The sequence below is a fragment of the Anoplopoma fimbria genome, chromosome 7, assembly GCF_027596085.1.
Source record: "Anoplopoma fimbria isolate UVic2021 breed Golden Eagle Sablefish chromosome 7, Afim_UVic_2022, whole genome shotgun sequence".
In the NCBI taxonomy this organism is placed as follows: Eukaryota; Metazoa; Chordata; class Actinopteri; order Perciformes; family Anoplopomatidae; genus Anoplopoma; species Anoplopoma fimbria.
In genome coordinates this window covers 5487808-5508250 of record NC_072455.1, presented here as the reverse complement: position 1 = coordinate 5508250, position 20443 = coordinate 5487808, and the positions used below count along the sequence as shown (strand labels likewise).

The following is a 20443-nucleotide window of genomic DNA, read 5'->3' as shown; positions in this document are numbered from 1 at the left end:
GTCTTCTCCCGGGCCCGCTTGGTGAGGGGGACCTGCCAGTATCCCTTCGTGAGGTCTAGGGTGGATATGAACCTGGCCGGGCCCAGTCGCTCTATCAACTCGTCTACCCTTGGCATAGGGTAGGCGTCGAAAGCAGACGCTTCGTTCAGTTTGCGAAAGTCATTGCAGAACCGGTAGGTCCCGTCTGGTTTGGGTACCAGAACCACTGGGCTGGACCACGCGCTATGGGACTCCTCTATGACCCCCATCTGCAGCATGCGGGCGACCTCTGTTCTGATGACGGCGCGCCGTGCTTCCGGGATGCGGTAGGGCCGGAGGCGGACTCTGACTCCCGGTTCCGTCCGGATGTCGTGGCTGACGGTTGTGGTCCTGCCGGGTCGCTCTGAGAAGACATCCAGATGTTGGAGCACCATGTCCCGCATGTCCTGTGTCTGGCTCGGGCTCAGCAGCTCCCCCATTGGGACCTCTGGAGGGGGCAGTCGAGCGGCCAGCGTCAGGAGAGTTGGATCCCGCGGCGTGGTCAGTGGTTGCCACCGCTTCAGCAGGTTGATGTGGTACAGCTGGGTGGTCTTGCGTCTCCCCGGTTGCCGTACCCGGTAATTGACCTCGCCCACCCGGTCGATGATCTCATAGGGTCCCTGCCACTTGGCCAGGAACTTGCACTCAGAGGTCGGGATGAGGACGAGGACCTGGTCGCCCGGGTCGAAGGTGCGCAGCTGGGCCCCCCGGTTGTACACCCGAGCTTGGGCTTGCTGGGCTCGTCCAAGGTGCTCCCGGACCACGGGCCACACCTGCGCCATCCTGTCCCGCACCTGCTCCACGTGCTCGATGATGGTGCGGTGGGGGGAGGGTTGGCTCTCCCAGGCGTCCCGGGCGATGTCGAGGAGCCCTCTCGGTCGTCTCCCATAGAGTAGCTCGAACGGGGAGAAGCCGGTGGAGGCCTGGGGTACCTCCCTGATGGCGAACAGGACGTGAGGGAGTAGCTGGTCCCAGTTCTTTCCATCGACCTCCATCACCTTTTTCAGCATGCGTTTTAAGGTCTGATTAAACCTCTCTACCAGTCCGTCGGTCTGGGGGTGGTAGACGGAGGTCCGGAGGTGGCGGATCTGTAACAGACTGAGGAGGTCCTTTAACACCCGGGACATAAAGCAGGAGCCTTGATCTGTCAAGATCTCCCTAACTATTCCCACCCTGCTAAATAACGTCATTAGCTCTCTTGCCACTGCCTTGGCTGTGGCGGCGCGGAGAGGTATGGCCTCTGGGTAGCGGGTCGCGTAGTCTACCATGACCAGTATGTAGCGGTGACCTCGGCTAGTTCTGGGGAGGGGGCCTACGATGTCTAATGCTAGTCTGTCGAAGGGGACCTCGATCAGGGGCATGGGTATGAGGGGATTCCGTACGGACGGTCTAGGGGCGGTACGTTGGCACTCGGGGCAGGCTCGGCAGTAGTCCTCTATGTCTTTCTTTACCCCTGGCCAATAAAATCTATCTAACACCCGGTCCCTGGTCTTATCCATCCCCAGATGAGCCCCTAGGAGGTGTGAGTGGGCCATGTACAACACCTTGCTAACATAGGACCGTGGAACGATCAGCTGTTCCACCTCCTCTCCCCCTCTGACTTACCCTATACAGTAACCCTCCCCGTGTGCTGTAATGTGGGTACTGCCGGCGACTCACCGAGTCCCGTGATAGTCCCTCGTGGGTTTGCACGTGTCCCCAGGCGGGTCTTAAGGAGTCATCCTCCAGCTGGGCGGTGGCGAACCGTCCGCCCCTGTCCGCTCGCCCCTCAACGGCCAGGGGGAGGTCGGAGAAGTCGATGAGGGGTGGGCTCTCACTCTCCTCTGGTGGGGGTATCGGCTCGGAGGCAGTCATCGTGCCCGGTGTCCCCGGGGGAAGGGATTCCGTGGACGAGGCGTGAGGCCGGCGTCCTACCTCTCTCGCGGGTCTCTGCGGAGGCTCGTCGGAGTCAGTCGGGGATGGCGGGGGTTGGCCTGCCATATAGACGGGTCGGCTTCGTAGCTGGCGCGGTCTCGTCCTTGGATGTTGGGGTCTGGGTGGGCGAAGCTCCGCCCCCAACAGTCGTCCAAAGATGGGACAGTCGCGTCCAATTAACAGGGGCATGGGTAGGTTGGGCACTACCCCGGCCTGGACCGTGAAGGTCCCCTTCGGGGTTTGTACTGTGATGTGGTTGGTGGGGTATGTTTCCGTCTGTCCGTGGATGCAGCCCACCTCCACGTCCTGCCCGGGCGTTCCACAGGCTAAGTCGGGCCGGATCAAGGTGACCACGCTCCCTGAGTCCAGGAGGGCATGGGTGTCGCGCCGTCCCACCCGTACCGGCAGGCTCGGCGAGACGGTCCTCTCGTGTGACCAGCAGGTGGTGCGGAGGCAGGCTCCTCCCCTCTGGTCGGACGGACTGGCCGTGGGCATTGACACGTCCCTGCGCCGGGACAGTGGCGGGCCAGGTGGCCCTCCTGGCCGCAGGTGTAGCACCTCCACTTCTCTCTCGGAGTCGGGGGGGCGGGGCCTCTGCGGGCCACGGTGTTTTGAGCCGGGTAGGCGGGGCCTCGGACGACCGGTGTCTGGGAGCGCGGGGTCTCTGTCCTCCGTCCGCGTCGCTCGGTCCGCGGCTCCCCCTCCGGGAGGCGGGGCTGTTCCTCCGCAAAGCCGCTGGGTTACTTGATGGTTCTCGAGGAGCTCCACGAGATCGTTCACCGTTCGGGGCTGGTTCCCGGAGGCCCAGCGTTTGGCGCCGGGGGAAGAGATCGGATGCAGCGGTCTATGACGAGCCGATCCAGCAGAGGGGGCCGTCGCCTTCTACGAGCCACCGCTCGGCCAGCCGGACGAGTTGGGAAATCTGGCTTCTCACTGAGCCGAGCGGTTCGTAGCTCCAGTCGTGGTAGCGCTGCGCCTGGGCGGGGAGGCTGTGTCCATAATGGGCGAGGATGGCCCGCTTGAGCGTCGGGTAATGCCCCGCCTCTTGGGGGTGGAGATCCCGGTAGGCGCGCTGAGCTTCCCCGGTCAGGAAGGGCGCTAGGATGTGGCCCCACTGGTCCGCTGGCCATTGTTCACGGTCCGCGGTCCGCTCGAACACCTCAAGGTACGCCTCTACGTCGTCGTCCGGTCCCATCTTGGTAAGCCTCTTCGTGGGGGCGGCGGATGCAGGACCCCGAGCGAGCTGCTCGGCCATTCGGACCATGCATCTCCGTAGGATGTCTATCTCCTCGTCCCTCGTGGCGGGTTGGTCGGCGTGCTCCATCGTGGTCTGGGTTGTGTTTAAGTCCAGGGATCGCGTTGCCCGCATTCTCCACCACTGTGGCAACCCCCTTCGTCGGCGGCGGGGATTCGGGAATTAAGGAAAGAAGCAGGGTTGCGGTGCAACGGGTTTTATTGGGAGTCCGGTCACAAAAAGGGAAATCATATATAAACTAAGGTTCTTCCGTAATCGGGAATAAGGGCAAACGGGTCCTTCCTGGTCCAGCCCTTCCTCGGGGTCGGCAAAAAGGAAACAGCAAACCGACGCCTCCGGGAATTACTCTTAGAGTGTCCTCGGTTCCACCGGCTAATAAGGGCCTTCTTCCTTTTGTTCCTCCTCGTCGGGTTCTGTCCTCTCCTTTTGGCAGTCCTCCAGTCCACATGTGCTTTCCGCGCTCCTTCCAGCCATGTGCTCTCCCTCTCTCTCCCCTCTCCCGCCCTTAAAGCTCCTCTCTCCTCGTTCCCCAGGTGCCCCCAATGTTCTTGATTTCCTGGGCCCGGTTGATGTTCCCTCTAGTGCAGCTGGGTGGAGGGGGAGGTACCTTCCTTCCACCACCCGTCCACGGGGCGGGTGCTGCAGCTGCTGGCCCCTGGCCAATGGCCTTGGAGTCTCTGCCAGATCGTGCCAGTTAATACCTGAGCCTTTCCAGCGTTCCCTAAATCTTGTTATATTCTGTCTGCCTGTGATTTTTGACCTTTGCCTGATTTTGACCTGCCCTGTTTGGATTTTGGATTTTGGATACCTTTGCCTTGGACTCTGTTCTGACTTTTTGGATTTTTGACCTCTGCCTGCCTATTGACTACGAGACTGTTTTTTCCCTTAGGTTTGTTGCTTGAGAACTAAATTAAATATACTCTGAACCAAGAGCTGTGTGTCTGCTAGTGGGTCCTTCTACTGAATCCTTAACATCCTGTAAGTCGCTTTGGATAAAAGCGTCTGCTAAATGACTGTAATTTAATGTAATGTAATGTAATATTCCTTGTGTTCAAGATCATGCAGTAAAGTCTTTATAATTATTATAATTGTTGAGGTTTTGGTTGAAGAAGCAGTTGTTCCATGTGGATTGTTGGCAGTCTCTTCACCCATGTCCAGGTCGGCCACGCTGATGGCACACGAAGACTTCGGGTTGGGTGTTTTCGCCAAAGTCTCTGCCCCTGCCTCTGCCTCTACCGCCCCTTCTGCCTCCGCCTGTCATGGCCTGAAACATTGTCAGTTGCACTGATGAGACCTAATCTTTGCTTGTTCTCTGTTGTTGAACTGCTCCTCAGTGTGTTCTGCATGTTGCAATATTGTTTCGAAGTCTGCAGTCTTCCAGGTCACGCAGCATGTGCTGTTTTCCAGGCCTTTTTACAGAGTTTGATCAGGGCTGTCACAGCATGGTTAAACAGCCCGTTTTTAACATCATCACAGACATTTTGTGATAATCATATTTGAGCATCTTACTCATCAGCTGTCTTGTTTTAGTCATTTTGGGTCTGTACTTACTGTCCATGTTGTTAAAAAAAAAAAACAGTAAAGAGTGAAAGTTATTTGGAATGGAGCAGACGACCGTCCTGTGTTCTTTTTACCTGTGCTCCGACGTAATAGACTCAAAACAAAAAGGCCTTTGTGTTTAACCTGTGGCCTGAGGCCAGAGTACTTCTTTCTTGTGAATGTAAACATTACAGTTGTTTGCTCTTTTTGGGATGAAATTCAATTATTTGACTTGATTTAATTTCTTCCTGTGATTTTGAGATCTATAGCACAGAGGAAAATAGGAATATAGGCTAGCTATGGCTACACAAATAATTATTACTAGTATAGATAATACCAAGATCAAAATACATAGATAATACTAAGATCAATGAATTGTCAGTTTGTTAATGGAATTTATTGACAATAAGAAAGTACAAGTATAGTCAGCCTTAAATTTAACAGCATAGGTTAGTGGTTTTATGAAAAAGAAGTAGCTGAAAAGACATGCGATCAATCAGCTGTTTTTTTTGTTACATAATACATTTATAGAAAACTTACACATATTAACACAAAATGACAATAAAAATAGAAAATAATCACCATTAAGCTCTTCCAGGCTCCAGTTTTTCCCAAGACCACAATCCTTCTTGTTGATGCTAGATGACAGTAAAGACATTGAACATTGAGACTTGAAATTTCTGTCAACTCACCCGTTCAACGAGAGAATCACTTCACAATTGCATAGTATTGCATTAGTATGGCTAGAGGTTGCTCAGGGTGAGGTAAGATCTCACGGAATAGTTTAATGAAAAAAATACACGGTGAGCAGCCAAATGAATGCATCTTTTACTGCTGTAATGCAAATTGCTCTTTTACTAATACAATGTACTTACAGACTGATTATATTAAATGCAGGTACTTTTCAAAATAAACCTGATCTTTAATGTAACTCATTTTAATTTAGCGCAGTGGATAGAATTAACCATTTGCTCACGTCAGTCAAAAGGCAACCCTATGAGATGATTCTTTAAAACTCTGATTTGAAAAAAATTATTAATATCAATAAACTGAAACATCTTAAAACACACTTTATTTTTTACAAAAACACTGAGTACTAATGACATGTAAGTATTAAAACAATAAAAAAAAGTACACAAACTTGTGAGAATATTGAATTTTCTGTGTGAATAAGTAATCATAACTTATCGCTCATGCTTTCAAAAAATGAAAATCAGTGCAGAGTTAAGAGAGGATTCAGATCTCGAGGATGTTTTGACTGTATGTCTTTTCTTTTGCCTTTTACTTTTGTTTGCTACCTGTTTGATTTGTTTCTTGGTATGCGCATATCACATTAATGAAAAGCACCAGCTCTTTTGCATACTAAACAGCTGCTTGTGAAGTTGTTGTTTTTCCAACCTCCATACTCCTACAGTACTTTTTATACCAAATACTGATAAAAGGTCAACAAGGTACTTTTAAATAGATTAATAGCTTCTGACTGATGTTCTTTTACAGTTCTTAACATGTGACCCAATTAAGATACCTTGATTCCTGTACAGTGACGTCAAACAATTTATTTTCTTCAATGTACAGTCGTCTTACTTTCAGTTGTTTTTGCAAACTCAGACTAACTCTGTTGTGGATTAGTTATATGAAAAAGCACAACCTTATTAAATACCAAGAGTCACACATGGAATACTTGTTTGATATTTGTATGGTCAAAATAGACTGTAGCAGCTTTTGCCATAGTGTCACACTATATTTAACATTTCACATAAACATTAACCTGAATGAAGAACTGACCTAAAGTTGGCCAATTAGCTGTGTAACTTCATACATGTAAATGTGGCCAGTGGGTTTCTTCAGCTATGTGTTGTTATTGTTGGGAAAATACTGTGTATTTAAATAATTGTTCTGATGTATTAGCAGCATGTTTGAGTCATTTTTCCTCATCAGGTAGTGTGAAAGCTAAATTGTCGGATGTTTTTCCTTCTGTTCTCATGCTGTGGTTGACTGCACTTTCTTTTTCGACAGCTCAGCAACATAACCAGTCATCAAAATATTTTGTGCGATTGTTTTTCAAGCCAGTTAAAATCTTCAAATCAATCCAAAATATTTTCGACAAGCCACAGACAGGGAGGACATATTATCATCATGCCAGTAAACAGGACAGGACACAAGTCAAGACAAAAGGTCATGAATGCTTTAATGACAGTTTCCAGATGAGCAGGTTGAAGTGGAACGTCTTGTGATGCTTAGCAGAGGCCACCCTGACTTGGCGGGTCATCTGTTCAGGGTGGTGACTGAGGTTCTTTTAATTCATTTATTACTGTCAGCAGTCATATTCATGAGAGGCATGAGAGTATTACACATGCTGTATAACCAGACTCACATTAATTGTGCCCAATGTACAAGAAAATATTTTTCAAGGTAAATTCAGCTACATGAAGTGGGTCACTCAAAAACACGGCTACATTTGCTGCCATCAAAGCTCCATATGTCCCACCACTAAATATGATTTAAAACTCTGTTTTGCATGAGTGCATTTATCATTCATACTGTATAGTGAAAACCATAATATCCTGTAGCATTAGGCTTCTTGCTTAAGGATAAAACATGTCATAATAAAAGGAATACGTAGTCTGTAAACATGTCGTGCAAAGAGGGAGGATGGCATCTCATTCCTTTTTAGGGTGGAGTGTGAGACAGAAGAAGCTGAAAGGTATTTTATTCATCTGTTTTTATTGGCAGCATCCATACTGTACCAGTAAACAGACTGAAAACAAAAAAGCCTTTGTGTTTAACCTGTGGCCTGAGGCCAGAGTACTTCTTTCTTGTACTTCTTTCTGAGGCCAGAGTACTTCTTTTTTGTAAACGTACAATTTGATTTGGGAATAGTACAATTAAAAAATCATGTATTTTTATCTGCATTCATGTTTATTAATTAAAATATGCATGATGAAGCGAGGATATTCCAGGCTTCATGTTCTTTTTCATTCATTCTGTGTCCTTCTTTGTTCCACTTCTCAAGATATGAAACCCTGACTCTTACCGGTCGACAACTCTGCCTTCTTTATTATCGTAAGGGCCCTCAGCTAATGGGATGAATGAAAATTGTTTAATAAAAAAAAGACACTTGGGAGCAGGTGAATAATTTGCTGATTTATTGTATACACTTTGTAATAAAGGAAAAATCAATGAAAAATAATCAAACGTTTCTTAAGATTACAGAGATCCCAAATAGATAATTCATCTTCATAATCTTTGGTTTACTGAAGGATAGAGGCTTTTACTTATATTACATACAGAGGTAAGACAATACGAGAAGGAAATTGATACACTTGAGTATCGAGATATTATGCGTTGTGATAATGTATCCAGTTACAAAGTGATAAACAGCCATTATGCTGCTGTTACACTTTAGTCTTCACTCATCTCTTACCAAGGAAAAGTCCCAATACATATACTAAAAAACACATCAGCAATTTTGTGGTAAAAATAATAAAGTATATCACTTTTTTATCACAAGTCAAATTGCTGTGCAACACAAAATAGTAAATACAAAAATACACCAAGAGCAAATCCAAATTGCATAAAAAGCCAAAACATGTTATAGGTAAGGATCATAAAGTATAAACATTATGGATCAGACATTTATGTACTTTATAAAATCTGAAGTACAGGTAAGTGTAAGTAGGTATGTACGGTTAATTAATAAAAAAGAAAAAGCTTTTGAGTTTAAAGTTCGAAGCTCAGGCAAGACGTTCAACCTATTACATATTACATATGAATGAACACGATCAGCTCAATGGTTAAGTGTGGGGAATTTATGGTTTTGATTCTGTTTCATCTTTGACTGTATTATAATGTGCATTTAAGACAGGTAGTGTTCATTCATGACAGCCTTTGCTGCATCAATTGCTGATTGCCTGGTTTGTCTGCTTCCTCATATGCATGTACCTTGTCACATCCTTTTGAACAAACGTACTAAACCAAAAACAGCCCCTAACAATGCACCTGTTGTGATACCTGCCAGTTTGCTCAAAAGCCAATCATATGCTCTGTCTTTAGCCTTCTCTCTGATGTCTATCTCTGACATGTTTCCTGGTGACTTTCTAATGAGCTCCACCTCCTGTTTGATTTTTTCCTCCACTACTTGTAGCATCTCATTGGTGTAGCAGCTTCCTCTGTTTGCGTCAGTTATCTTTTCCATTGTTTTGAGCAGCTCCTTCACTTGGAACTGGTTGTTCCTGTATTCATCCTGCTGGTTGTTCTTCCAGTATTTATTATCAACGACGTGGCAGCGGCCTCCGCACTTCTTCACCAGATCACTCAGAAGCTCATTACCACGGACAAAGTCCTCAATGGTCTGTCCTTCAGGGAGCTGGTCACCATGAGTAAAGAGAACTGTCGCATACTTGTAAGCTTCTTCAGAAAAGTATTGGTTTATTTTATCGATGACAGCCTGCTCATGCTTTGTGAATCTCTCCACTTTAAGCACAATGAGAAAAGCATGAGGCCCAGGAGCGCACTCTGTGATACACATCACTATTTCAGGCTTCAGCTCCTCCTCAGATCGATCTGTGTCGAAGAAACCAGGAGTGTCGATCAAAGTGATGTTTCTTCCATTGACAGATTTTGTTATGGCTCCACATTTACTAGTTTCAGAGTTGGCAGTGCGGCCGATCTTGAACAGTTCATCTCCAAATATGGTGTTAGCCAGGCTGCTTTTCCCACTTCCAGTTTTTCCCAGGATGACAATTATCGTTCCGTTTGACACTGAAAGAGAATAATGTCCATCATAATACTGTACATTTGTGTTTTGGTTGTTTTCATTTATAAGAAAATACACATGAGCTCAAATACAAAAAAAACTTGTTGGTCAGAAATCATTTTTTTTATGTCCTTTTATATTGGAATCTGTTACAGAGTTTGATCCGATACATATATTTACCTACACTGATCTTATTTTAAGAGAATAATGTCCATCATAATACTGTACATCTGTCTTTTGATTGTTTTTCTATATAAGAAAATACACATGAGCCCAAACACAAAAAAACTTGTTGGTCAGAAATTACTTTTTCATGTCCTTTTTTATTGGTATCTAGCACAGAGTCTGATCCGATACTTATATTTTGAATAAATGTGTATGTGACACATTCAAATAAAAACTTTAGCCTACAAAATTTGAACTAATGCAACTCATGTAAACAACCTTAACAATCTTTGGCAGAGTACAGTCACCTGCTTAAAGAGAGCACACAACCCTAACAATGGCCAAGTGTATGACCTCCTACCAGGAACTGGTTTTTTTTTTTAACCAGTGAAAGGAAAAGTCAACTACACTGAGAATTAAAAGCTGCTCCCTAAATGTTTTGTAATTAAATACACTGCAAAAAATGAAAATCTATACAAGTGTAATAAACTTGAATTTAGCATTTTGGTCTTATTACACTTGTTTTTCAATGTATTTTCTTAGTAAGACTGAATATTGTTAAGATTATTTGACTTGTTTCAAGAAAAATCATCTTTTTCATCCTACCTAGATAATAAAACTAATTCTGAGCAGCTTTTTTCTTAAAATAGCACACATTACGGACTGAGTCGCGTTAACATTTAGACTGTGAGTACATTTTTACTTGTTTCAAGACAATCCATATTAACCTATTTTAAGAACTGACCCCATCTCATTAAGATATTCCAGCTAATCAACTGTGATTGCATTCAAATTGATAGGGTCATTGAGATTGTCATTCATGATTTAGCTTTGAGATTCTGAACCTCACCGGTGGCCCGTTCACGTTGCAGAACAAAGTAAACTACAATACATCATAACTACAGTACATCATACATATAAGCTTATTATAATAGAAGCTCTGCCTTAAGGATTAACATACAGTAAATAAAGCAAACTATTTCTTCTGTGCTGATTCACTCATTTATTTTAATACATCATACCTTCTCATACAACAAAACGTCAGTTAGGTCATATTTTCTCAAAACATATGTTTTACTATTGAATGGTACAGGGTGGTATGCAGTGTAATCAGGTAGTTTTTCTAAATCTATAAACTCTGTTGCCTGTGCAGCATTTGGCACAGCAATTTCATATGATTGTAAATCTGTATCCCATTTCAATGTGTCAAACACTTGATATTCACAGCAAAATAAAGATGAATCAATAACATAAATATTACTTATTAGTCCAAAAATAGGGAGCCCATCATTTGAGTCTGTGATTATTAAAGTCTTTCCACTAATGTACTTGTTGCCATTAAGAGACATCCATTTCACAGAGATTACATGATGGAAACTGTCAATATTCAAAAAATCTCTAATCTTTGAACCGACATATGCCTCTGAGGCCTCTGATACCGCTGATGTGGGGCCTAATTCTTTTTCATGAGCAAATATATTGTTTGTTTGATAGGTACTTTCGACAATTTTGCTATGATTTACAAGAGATTTGCAGACATTTTTATAATTTAATTTAGAGGACCACTGTTTAAAAAAACAATGCTTAGACTCAAACCTCATGCACGTGTCTCGTCAAAGGACCCAGTGCTTCAATTTGTGAGGGTAAATGTAGCATATAATGTTGCTTAGGGGTTATGTTGTTGTCTGGGAAAAGTTGCCTAAATTGTTTCAGATGCTGCTCTATCAATACTCTCAGTTTTTGTAAGGTTTCCGTCATCACAATAGGAGCAAAAAGAATGTGAGTTATTTGAATTAATTCGATGATAAACTGTACATAGACATTGTCCTTGATGCTATTCATAATAAAAGGGAATATCTTCAGAAATATCAGCATCTGTCCAGAAGACTGTTTTAGTTTGTTATCATCAGAAGCCATTGTACTCACACTGATTGGACATGGCTTGTCTTTTATATCCCTGTTTGAATATGGAAAACCTTGTATAACTGAATTTATAGAGTCTAGATCAATATGCCCTGACAAAATAATGTGCTTTAATGCACATTTTATTTCCTGTTGCACAACACCCTCAAGCATGATGTGCATTATATCTTGAGGGGTTTGTTGAATGAGATCATAGCCTGGAAAATCTAAAAGTTTACTCCTTCTTTTTATACCATAGGTAGTCATGAGGGCATTTTTAAGAGAGTCTGTACTGGCCCTCTCTATTTCTCTGCACTGCCTGATGTGACTTTGTAATGTTCTTGGGGTAAAACTATTTTCATCAAATTGGTTTTGCATTGTCTCAAAGTCACACTCACAATGCCTACACTTACTGAAAGCAAACCCAACTCCAGATTTAAACCCGGCCAGGTCATGCTGAGCAGGGGTATCACCACATATTGATATTACTGCACCATATAATATAGTCTCACTATTTCCAACTTGAATGTTGACACCATTGTACAGTTCCTTCAAATCCTGTTCAATTCTTGTTAATATAACATCAGCACCAGCCTCTGAGATATCCTTAGCTTTTGCAATGGCAAGAAGTCTTATGGCAGCAAGCTTAGACCTAAACTTGGGGTTTATGTTTCCTACAGTATAATAAAACATGAGTAACTTGTTCATAGAGGCATGGGGTCCAAGAGGGTTGCAAATTTCATCGGAATACAAAATTAACTGTAAAGCAGTTGGCTTAACAGAAAACAATGGATGAGTTCTGAAAAGGCTGCCATTCACAATGTCACGGAGATATCCATTTTTGTTACAATTTTCTGGTGGATTACTGACCATGCTAAAAATTCTAGGGTTGGATAGCAGTTGCTGTAGACTCTTGATGAGAGGAACATAGAAAAAAACTTTGTTTCTAATGGTAAGAACCCTTGAAGAGCCTCGCTTAACTCTACACAGTGTTTGTGAAATTATAACCTCCTCTGGTTCCACTGGTTTAAATAGTTCCTCAATGGTTTGGTCCTGCATGTAAGTTGTAGTCAAGTTGGAAAATGGATCTGGAAAACCCTCAAACGTTGCCAAAATCTCATTTCGGAGCTGGTCAATGCTGACTGAAGGGTCATGTCTATCAAAGACATCCATCACTCTGTCCTGCAAGGTTCCTACAACAGCCATTTGTAACTGCTGGGTTTTCCCTATAATCCTGTTGGTATTACCCTGTAGTGAGAAGAGGCAGAAAAGCACACTATTATGGCATTACAAAGACTATGAATGACAGGATATGGGTGAAAACATAAAATGTGTCACTCAGAAGAATTTTAAGTAGTATTCACATCTTTTATTGCAAATACAATTTAAGTAAAAATGTGATCTGTCCTCAGTGAAACCCATAAAATCACAAAAAAGCATATCCTACCCGAGAAAGACAGCATGTTTCACGAACATCCACGGTAAAGGCGGCTGCATGTCTGGACAATTCCTGTTAAAGTAGCAGATTCAGCTTGTTAAATGACTGTTGTCAAAGTTGTTTTTGCCAGTGCCACTTGCATTACAGACAATGATGCATTCTGGGTTTGCTCAAATTCACAACTAAGTTTACACCGGTGTATGGGTTATGCAAGTGGTTCCCAAAAATGTTCTAGGACCTAAGAATGGGTTACGCAGTCCACATAATTGGCCATTACAGTAGGCCCTATCATAATTGACACAATGCCATCAGGACTCACCTGCCCTTCTCACATGACCTACCCCAGTAACATATTTAGACTATTATGTCAAGACATAAACATTTCTAGGTGAATGCTTTGAGCACATCTCATTGGGCCTAAGAAAAAAAAGAAGTTTGGTTCCGGTTGGTTGTCAGGTTAGGTCATGGGTCGGTAGGGTATTTATTTATTTATTCATCTATTTATTTATTTATACGCTGATTTTTTTTGTAACTGTAGCATAACTTACTTATAACAACTATACATCTCGTCTACTTCTCTATCGTGTGTGTACCAACTCGCAGACAGCGTGCGTGCGGCAGATACACAAAACATATCAAAGGAGGGGAGGGGCTTTCCACGTTACTTGACTTGTGGATCAGAGCAGAGGGGAAATATTCTAGTGTAAATGAAAGAGTAAAGGAAAACCTCGGCAAAAACATTTCCCTTCTATCCTACTGACTGAATGGAAGCCTTCTTCCAACATGACGAGACGATAATAATGTTCATTAAAAATCGCGAATACTCATAATGTTGTCTATTGCATTTCGAGTCGGGTGGTCATCTGTAGGCTACTACTGTGTGTGTCGGTGTCGGTGCAGATGTAGGCTGTGGCCAACAATGATAAAGTTATCATTTGACAGGCCTTTTCAGGGAGAGGTTCGCTATGTAAGAAGAACCTACATCGTATTAGTTTGCAAGAATGCTGCGAGGCAAGTTGGTTTAAAAAGAAAGAGCTACAACGCTAACTTGCATGTTGTAGCATAATAACGTGACAGAATAGGTGCATCTACAGAATAGGTGCGTAACTCTGCGGTGACATAGTTGGGCTTTCCTAATATTCTACGCGGAGATGGAGACACTGGCGTGTGTGTGTATTGCCCGATGCGATAGTCTACGATGCAAACTCAACCGGAACCAAAACATTTTTTCTAGGCCTTAGCTATCAACACCAATTGATTTGCATTCATTCATTACAAATGGTTGAAGAAATTCGATCAATGTTTGTGTGCCTACCTTTTCCTTGTTAGATTGCAGTTGTTCAATCCCCCCGCTCTCCTGGCAAGCGTCATCTTCTCTAAAGTCAACCTGCGTTGTGTTCTGCCTCATATTGGTAGTTGGAGTAGAATCTTGAACTTGGTGGGTAGCTGGAGTGATACAGTTGGAAAAAATAGGTAGGCCCATGTCGAATCGTTCACCCCCATGGCACCTTGAGCTAACTGGAATCAAATCCCTGGGCGGACGACCATTGGCGAGGTACGCTGCATGCCTACGCTTGATGTGATAATAGAATGAATTGAATACCCGGTATTCTTCTTTGCACCCATCGATTCCACAAATCACACGGAAGTTTCGACTACGTCCATGCGCCGTGTTAATGTGGCTTAAAAACACTTTTAAAGTCAGTGCAATAAATGCAAAGCAAATCACACATCGCCAACCAGCCATCTTCACAAAGTGTTCCTAACTATGCATTGATTGATTGAGATCCCGCGTTTTCGCTTTCCCACTTTCTCGCGATGGACAATTCCATACAAAACCGGGGGGTTGGGGTGACTGACCTAATGTGAATTGTGTGATTGCACCCAGCCTCTTTTACCCAAATAGTCAATTTCTTTTTCAAAACTGGAGACGAAACTTTTATTGACTGCTATAGTTGACTACTTCATAACTCTTCGATTTTATTTCACAATTCCATGCACTCCCAATTCGGGCTGACTTGGATTCGCCTAACGACTTCTCCGTTTAAAAATATATGCGCGTTCTTTTTACCCTGGCTGCTGCTGCTGCAAGGACGTGAGAAGAGGAGATATCAGAAGATACAGATACGCTATCAGGTGTGTATGAAACTTTCAGACCATAGAGGGTTGGAGATTATTTCAGTCAAAGATCATTTGAGTACATTTTTAACGGAGTCGAGGTTCCGGTAAATTAAAAAAATAAACCTATTGGAAAAGGGGCTAAAGCTTCGTGCACCTTGCACAATCTCCAGATGGCTAATGCTAACTATGATACCTTTGGTGCAGTTTGCCTTATGTAGTAACCTCGCATGATATGTAGTAACCTCGCATGATATATTTTACTCGGCTAATTATATGTTATACATTCACACGCTGTCTTTTGTTGGCAATGGTTGGCATGAATGACATCGTGAATCCCCAAGTATAAGGTTTCCCTTTAGTCTGCATGTTAACACGTGGGGGACGCATGAGCATAGCGACATCGTCCTCGCATTGGCCATTTTTGGTCTCAAACATGCTGTTGATTACTTTGACTAATGCGGCTATACTCCGCCGTAAATAATGTGAAGTGTTAATGATTATACTTTACCTAAACAATTTTTACCTAAGACATTTTGGGGGGCATGTGCTGAAGGGGGGTTGGGGGCATGTGGAACTTCCCGCTACCTTACTAGGTTATAGAAGAGAGGCTATATTATATCGGGGCATTATTGTCACATGCTTTTGATCGTGAAGCATGGAGATTATCATGTCAACATGGACCAGAGTACATTGTGACAAAAAAAGGTTTAAAAAAAAAAAAGAAGTAGGGCAAAGAGGCAGGTGCTTTAGCACCACCTCGTCCCTATCTGTGCACACCTATGACTGTCATCAAAACTCTAGTGCATCCTGTCACTCACCTGTCACTAAAATAGTCTGCTATTATTTAGTATCTAGTCCCATGTTTATTTTGTATTTAGTGGTGTTACTGTGATGTCATGTTGGTGGTTTATTGTCTTCGTTTTTGCTAAGAGTTATACTAGGTTTATTATAAGCCTATAAATAGGCTATTCAATATCATGGGGTATGGTATTGTCACTCTTGTCCCATCTCTCTCTCTCTCCTACCAAGTTGCCTCGTCTTATGTGTTCAACCAATTGTCCTCTGTGTTGGTATGTTCTGAACTTTTATTTGTTAAATTAATTAATTAAGCATGGGTTTTCTGACTAGTTTTTGCTGATTCCTTTACAGGAGAAGGCCTCATGCAGCTCTTCTGCCGCCTCCATTGAGGTCAGCAACGGAACAGAGTGTGCGGCCACTGGAACCAGTAGTGGGGGAAGTGACAGCAAAGAGGAGGAGAAGAGTTGGGGGACTACATACAGAACACTTACACTGCCAAGCCCCCAATACGTGATATACACTGATAGTGAATTGGAGAATGTGAAATCTTACTTTTTTCAATTGAAAAGACTTGGTAGAGCAGGAGAGTGTGAGCTGTCCAAAGAGCTAACATGTAGACTGATCCGGAATACAATTACCAACATGGTGTCAGCGGTGAGGGCATTGCACTGTGAAGAGAAGCAGTATCCATCGAAGGAGGACCTCGTAGCCATGGCCAAACGCCTGGTGATCTACTATCCCATGCTCTCTGATAAGCTCGACATACAGCGTCCATGGGTAAGTATTGCTTTCAATGTAATAAAGTACCTCAAATCGCACACTTGTTTACAGAGGCCTTTGGTTGTTCATTCCACTGTCTCCCATACATGCACCCATTACATTAGGTAACATACTTGTAAGGTAACATACCTAAACCCAATATTATTATTGCTATTATTATTATTTAATGATACAAGTTGTAGAAGGGTATGATAAAAAAAGCTTTATTATTCTGATTAATTTATTTTATTTTTTTCCTTAGCAAATGTGGATATTTGACAATGTCTTGCTCTTGGTCTTTGTATTTTCTGCCTAGATTGAAGTCTACAAACGACTGCAAAAGAGAATCCACAATGTTCGATCACCGAAGAAAAGCCAGGGTGGCACTCCTGCAAGGGGGGAGAGAAAACGAAAACTGAAATATACGGATGCCGATGACACTGATGATTCCACCACATCTACCATTCTCTATACGGCAAGCCCCAGCAGCACCCCTAGCACCCCTGAGGTCCACACTCCGCCCTCCACTCTCCCTGAGGTCCACACCCCATCAACAAGCACTCCAGTGAAATATGCAGCTGTTGGTAAGTGTATTGGATTTCACATTTTCATTTAGCCTTACACGCAAAATTATATTTACTCTATTTCAGATTAGTAAAACCAGACCCTCTCGAAAAGAATGGGGAAACGTGACTAATAGACTTATAGATAATTATCAGTTGCGAGAAGTTGATTATACTAATGTGTTTATTGTGAGTCAAAATAAAGCTTTTAGAGCCACTTTTCTCATGGCTTATTTTGACACTGCACAGATACAGTACTTCCGTAACGGCACAAGAAGAACAGTGCAGCATGCAATATGTTTGGAATGCATAATGATTCGTCTGTTGTCAGCAGAACAGTCGGGATAACGGCCATACTGCTGTTACGAACTGTCCTCAATTATTTATGTCTTCAGCGCTCTGTCTCCTCTTATACAAATTGTCTCATGATGGCTATGGTTTATAAAAGGGGGACTCTGTTGGTAGGTTGCCCCAATGGGTTATCTTTCTAGCCTACCGTGCAAGAAACACCGAACAAAAACCGATACGTTTCAGTTCTGACAAGTCATTGATTGAGATTGAGATTAAAAATGTAATGATGTGATGTTTTTATCCCTATTTAAACTTAGGACACGACAGTAGGATGTCTCAGGCTAGGCACTACAGACATCTCCAAGAGATGTGCCGGAAGAATAAGCAAAACCAAGACGATGTCTCACAGCTCCTTGAACTTGAATTTGAGGGAAGAAGGCAGTTCATCGATTCGGAGACCCTCAAGGAAGCCGACAGACCTGGCAAAATCCTTGAGGCCTACTCGTGCTTCAAGAACATAGACCATGTAAGTACACTCACTACTCAGAATTAAAGGAAGAATGTACCGGTCAGCCTGTATCCTTGTATTTTAAGAAAAACATGTTGTATTAATCCCCTTTTTTGCAATATGATGCCAAGGTTCTTGAGGAGCTGAGACGAATAGTGGCGAAGGACAACGTGCATTATGTGAAAGAGCTGAAGGAGCGCTGGGCAGACTACAGAACCAAACTCTCCTTTTATGGTGTCTATAAGAAGGTCCTGAAGCCACCGATGGGACTACCTGCTGGTAAGGTTTTGCAATCCTTCTGAAATTACAATTGCACTATTTGTTGTTTCACTGAGTAGCTCCAATTACTCTGTCTCTAAGTAACTCAGTTCTCTCTCTCTCTCTCTCTCTCTCTCTCTCTCTCTCTCTCTCTCTCTCTGTGTGTGTAGATGAGCAAGCCATTGACCTGATCATCTCCCTGCCAGATATGTTCCCTTCTGGTTACCCCGCACCAAAGAAGTTGTCATCTCCATCAGAGGCACTCATTCATGTTCTGCGGGTGAACCAACTTAATTACATAACCTTATGCAAGATAAAATATTTATGTAGCCTATGTATCCATCCTTATTATCATTTAACATTTGACAGGTTTGAGCCTCACTCTGACTTCACCATTAAAGTGTCCTTGAGCATTTGAGCATAAAGTCTTGCTTTATCTTTAGCTTTATCTTTGGGCAGCCATGGTGTAATGGTTAGGGCGTTGGACGGTAGATCACAGAGTTGCCGGTTCAATCCCCATCCTTAATAGTCTCTTCCTCCCTCCATGGCTGAGGTGCCCTGAGCAAGGCACCAATCCCCACATTGCTCCAGGGACTGTAACCAATACCCTGTAAATAGGCCTAACTGTAAGTCGTACTGTAACTGTACTGTAACTGCAAGTTGGATAGAAAAGCGTCAGCTAAGTGTAATGTAATCTTGTGTTGATGTTCAGCCCACAGAGGCCCCAGAAATGTATCTGAGAAGACGGCCACTAGCCACACCGTTCATCCTGGTAGGAGAGGAGGACTGCTTCCTCTGCGCCGGAAATGCCCCTGTTGTGTCCTTTGGTAGGAGCAGTCTTGCTGAGTCGGTCCTGTACGTCATGGCGTACTACTACGCATTTCACATGACGTATCCAAAATGTGTGTCATCGGTTCTGTTATTCCTTCAGACCGAGGTCTTGGGTGATGCGATTCATGAGAAAGACCAAACAGCAGCTTTTAAACGTGCCAAAGCTGACTGGCAGGCCTTTCTTAGGTAGGGTGTATGAGAGATGCACGCTCAGGTTCATGGTTTGAATAGTTCAGGTTGCTCAGGTTCATTGTTTGAATAGGCCCTGTCTCGATCATATCTTCATTGTTAGGCCTGCCAGTCAGCTTTGGCACGTGGTTGTTGTTGGTTTTTTTGGGGGGGGCTGCTAAAATCGTAATAAAAAACTTTTTTTTGAAGTTCTTGTCAAGTGTATTTTTCCCATACATTCACTACACCTAAACAAGAAATTAATTCTAGATAAGAAAATAAGTATTCTAGATAAGAAAATCAGACTAGTTTTAAGCCTTTAAATTAGCTAGTATCAAGTACATTTGCCTTGTTTTTAAGCCTGTTGTATGCTTGTTTTGAGCAATAATTGCTTAGAGGACATTTAATTCTAAGCAATAATGGCTAATAAATGAGAATACATTGCTTAAAATAAGAGAAAAAATCTTAACAAGTAAAAGAAAAAATTGATTTTTATACTTGATTTAAGTTTTTTTGCATGCTTACTACTTGGATATTATTGTCTTGTTTTAAGAAATCTTACCAAGTCCCATTTGCTTGCTGCACTGGCAGATTATTTTGCTCAAAATAAGCAATTTTTCACCTAAAACACTGTATTTTTTTCTTATTTTTTAGAGGGTATTTTTGCAGTGTAGTTTTTATATATGTGAATGTAAAATCCGGTTTCTGGTTAGCTCTGTAACAGGAAACAGTGGGAAATGTTTCAACAGGAGACAGAAATACAGCAAACAGTCTACAATAGTTTGATTTAAACCATCTTTTAAGATTTTATTCATGCTCTCAAAAATGTTTTATCTTTGAGGTTACATGCACTAACATCAAACAGGCACTCTGTGGTGAGCTGGTGAAGCAGGAATAAGTGATTAACTTTGAAACTGAAACAATAAGTACAACCTATTACTTACTATTAATCTTAGTGATTGAATATATATATATGTATTGAGATCTTATCTATGAAAGCTTTAGAAATAATTTTCTTATTCTGGTTTCTTGACAATACATATACTAAAAAACACATCAGCAATTTTGTGGTAAAAATAATAAAGTATATAACTTTTTTTATCACGTAGCAAATTGCTGTGCAACACAAAATAGTAAATACAAAAATACACCAAGAGCA

General features: G+C 42.8%; 1 protein-coding gene across 1 annotated transcript; it reads right to left on the bottom strand.

Moving 5' to 3' along the window:
* Window positions 1-8672: 8672 nt before the first annotated feature.
* Window positions 8673-14395, bottom strand: LOC129093867 (GTPase IMAP family member 7-like). The gene is made up of 3 exons (XM_054601990.1): window positions 14303-14395; window positions 12647-12797; window positions 8673-9487 (listed from the first exon to the last, which is right to left on the bottom strand). Exons 1-3 carry the CDS (start codon window positions 14393-14395, stop codon window positions 8673-8675), a joined length of 1059 nt encoding a protein of 352 aa, XP_054457965.1.
* Window positions 14396-20443: the final 6048 nt, after the last annotated feature.

Coding starts and splice junctions, on each gene's coding strand:
- LOC129093867 (XM_054601990.1), bottom strand. CDS start 14,395: ATGAGGCAGAACACAACGCAGGTTGACTTTAGAGAAGATGACGCTTGC. Junction 12,798..14,302: donor TGCAATCTAACAAGGAAAAG/GTAGGCACACAA, acceptor TTCTCACTACAG/GGTAATACCAACAGGATTAT. Junction 9,488..12,646: donor GATTTTGGCAACGTTTGAGG/GTTTTCCAGATC, acceptor ATTCTCTTTCAG/TGTCAAACGGAACGATAATT.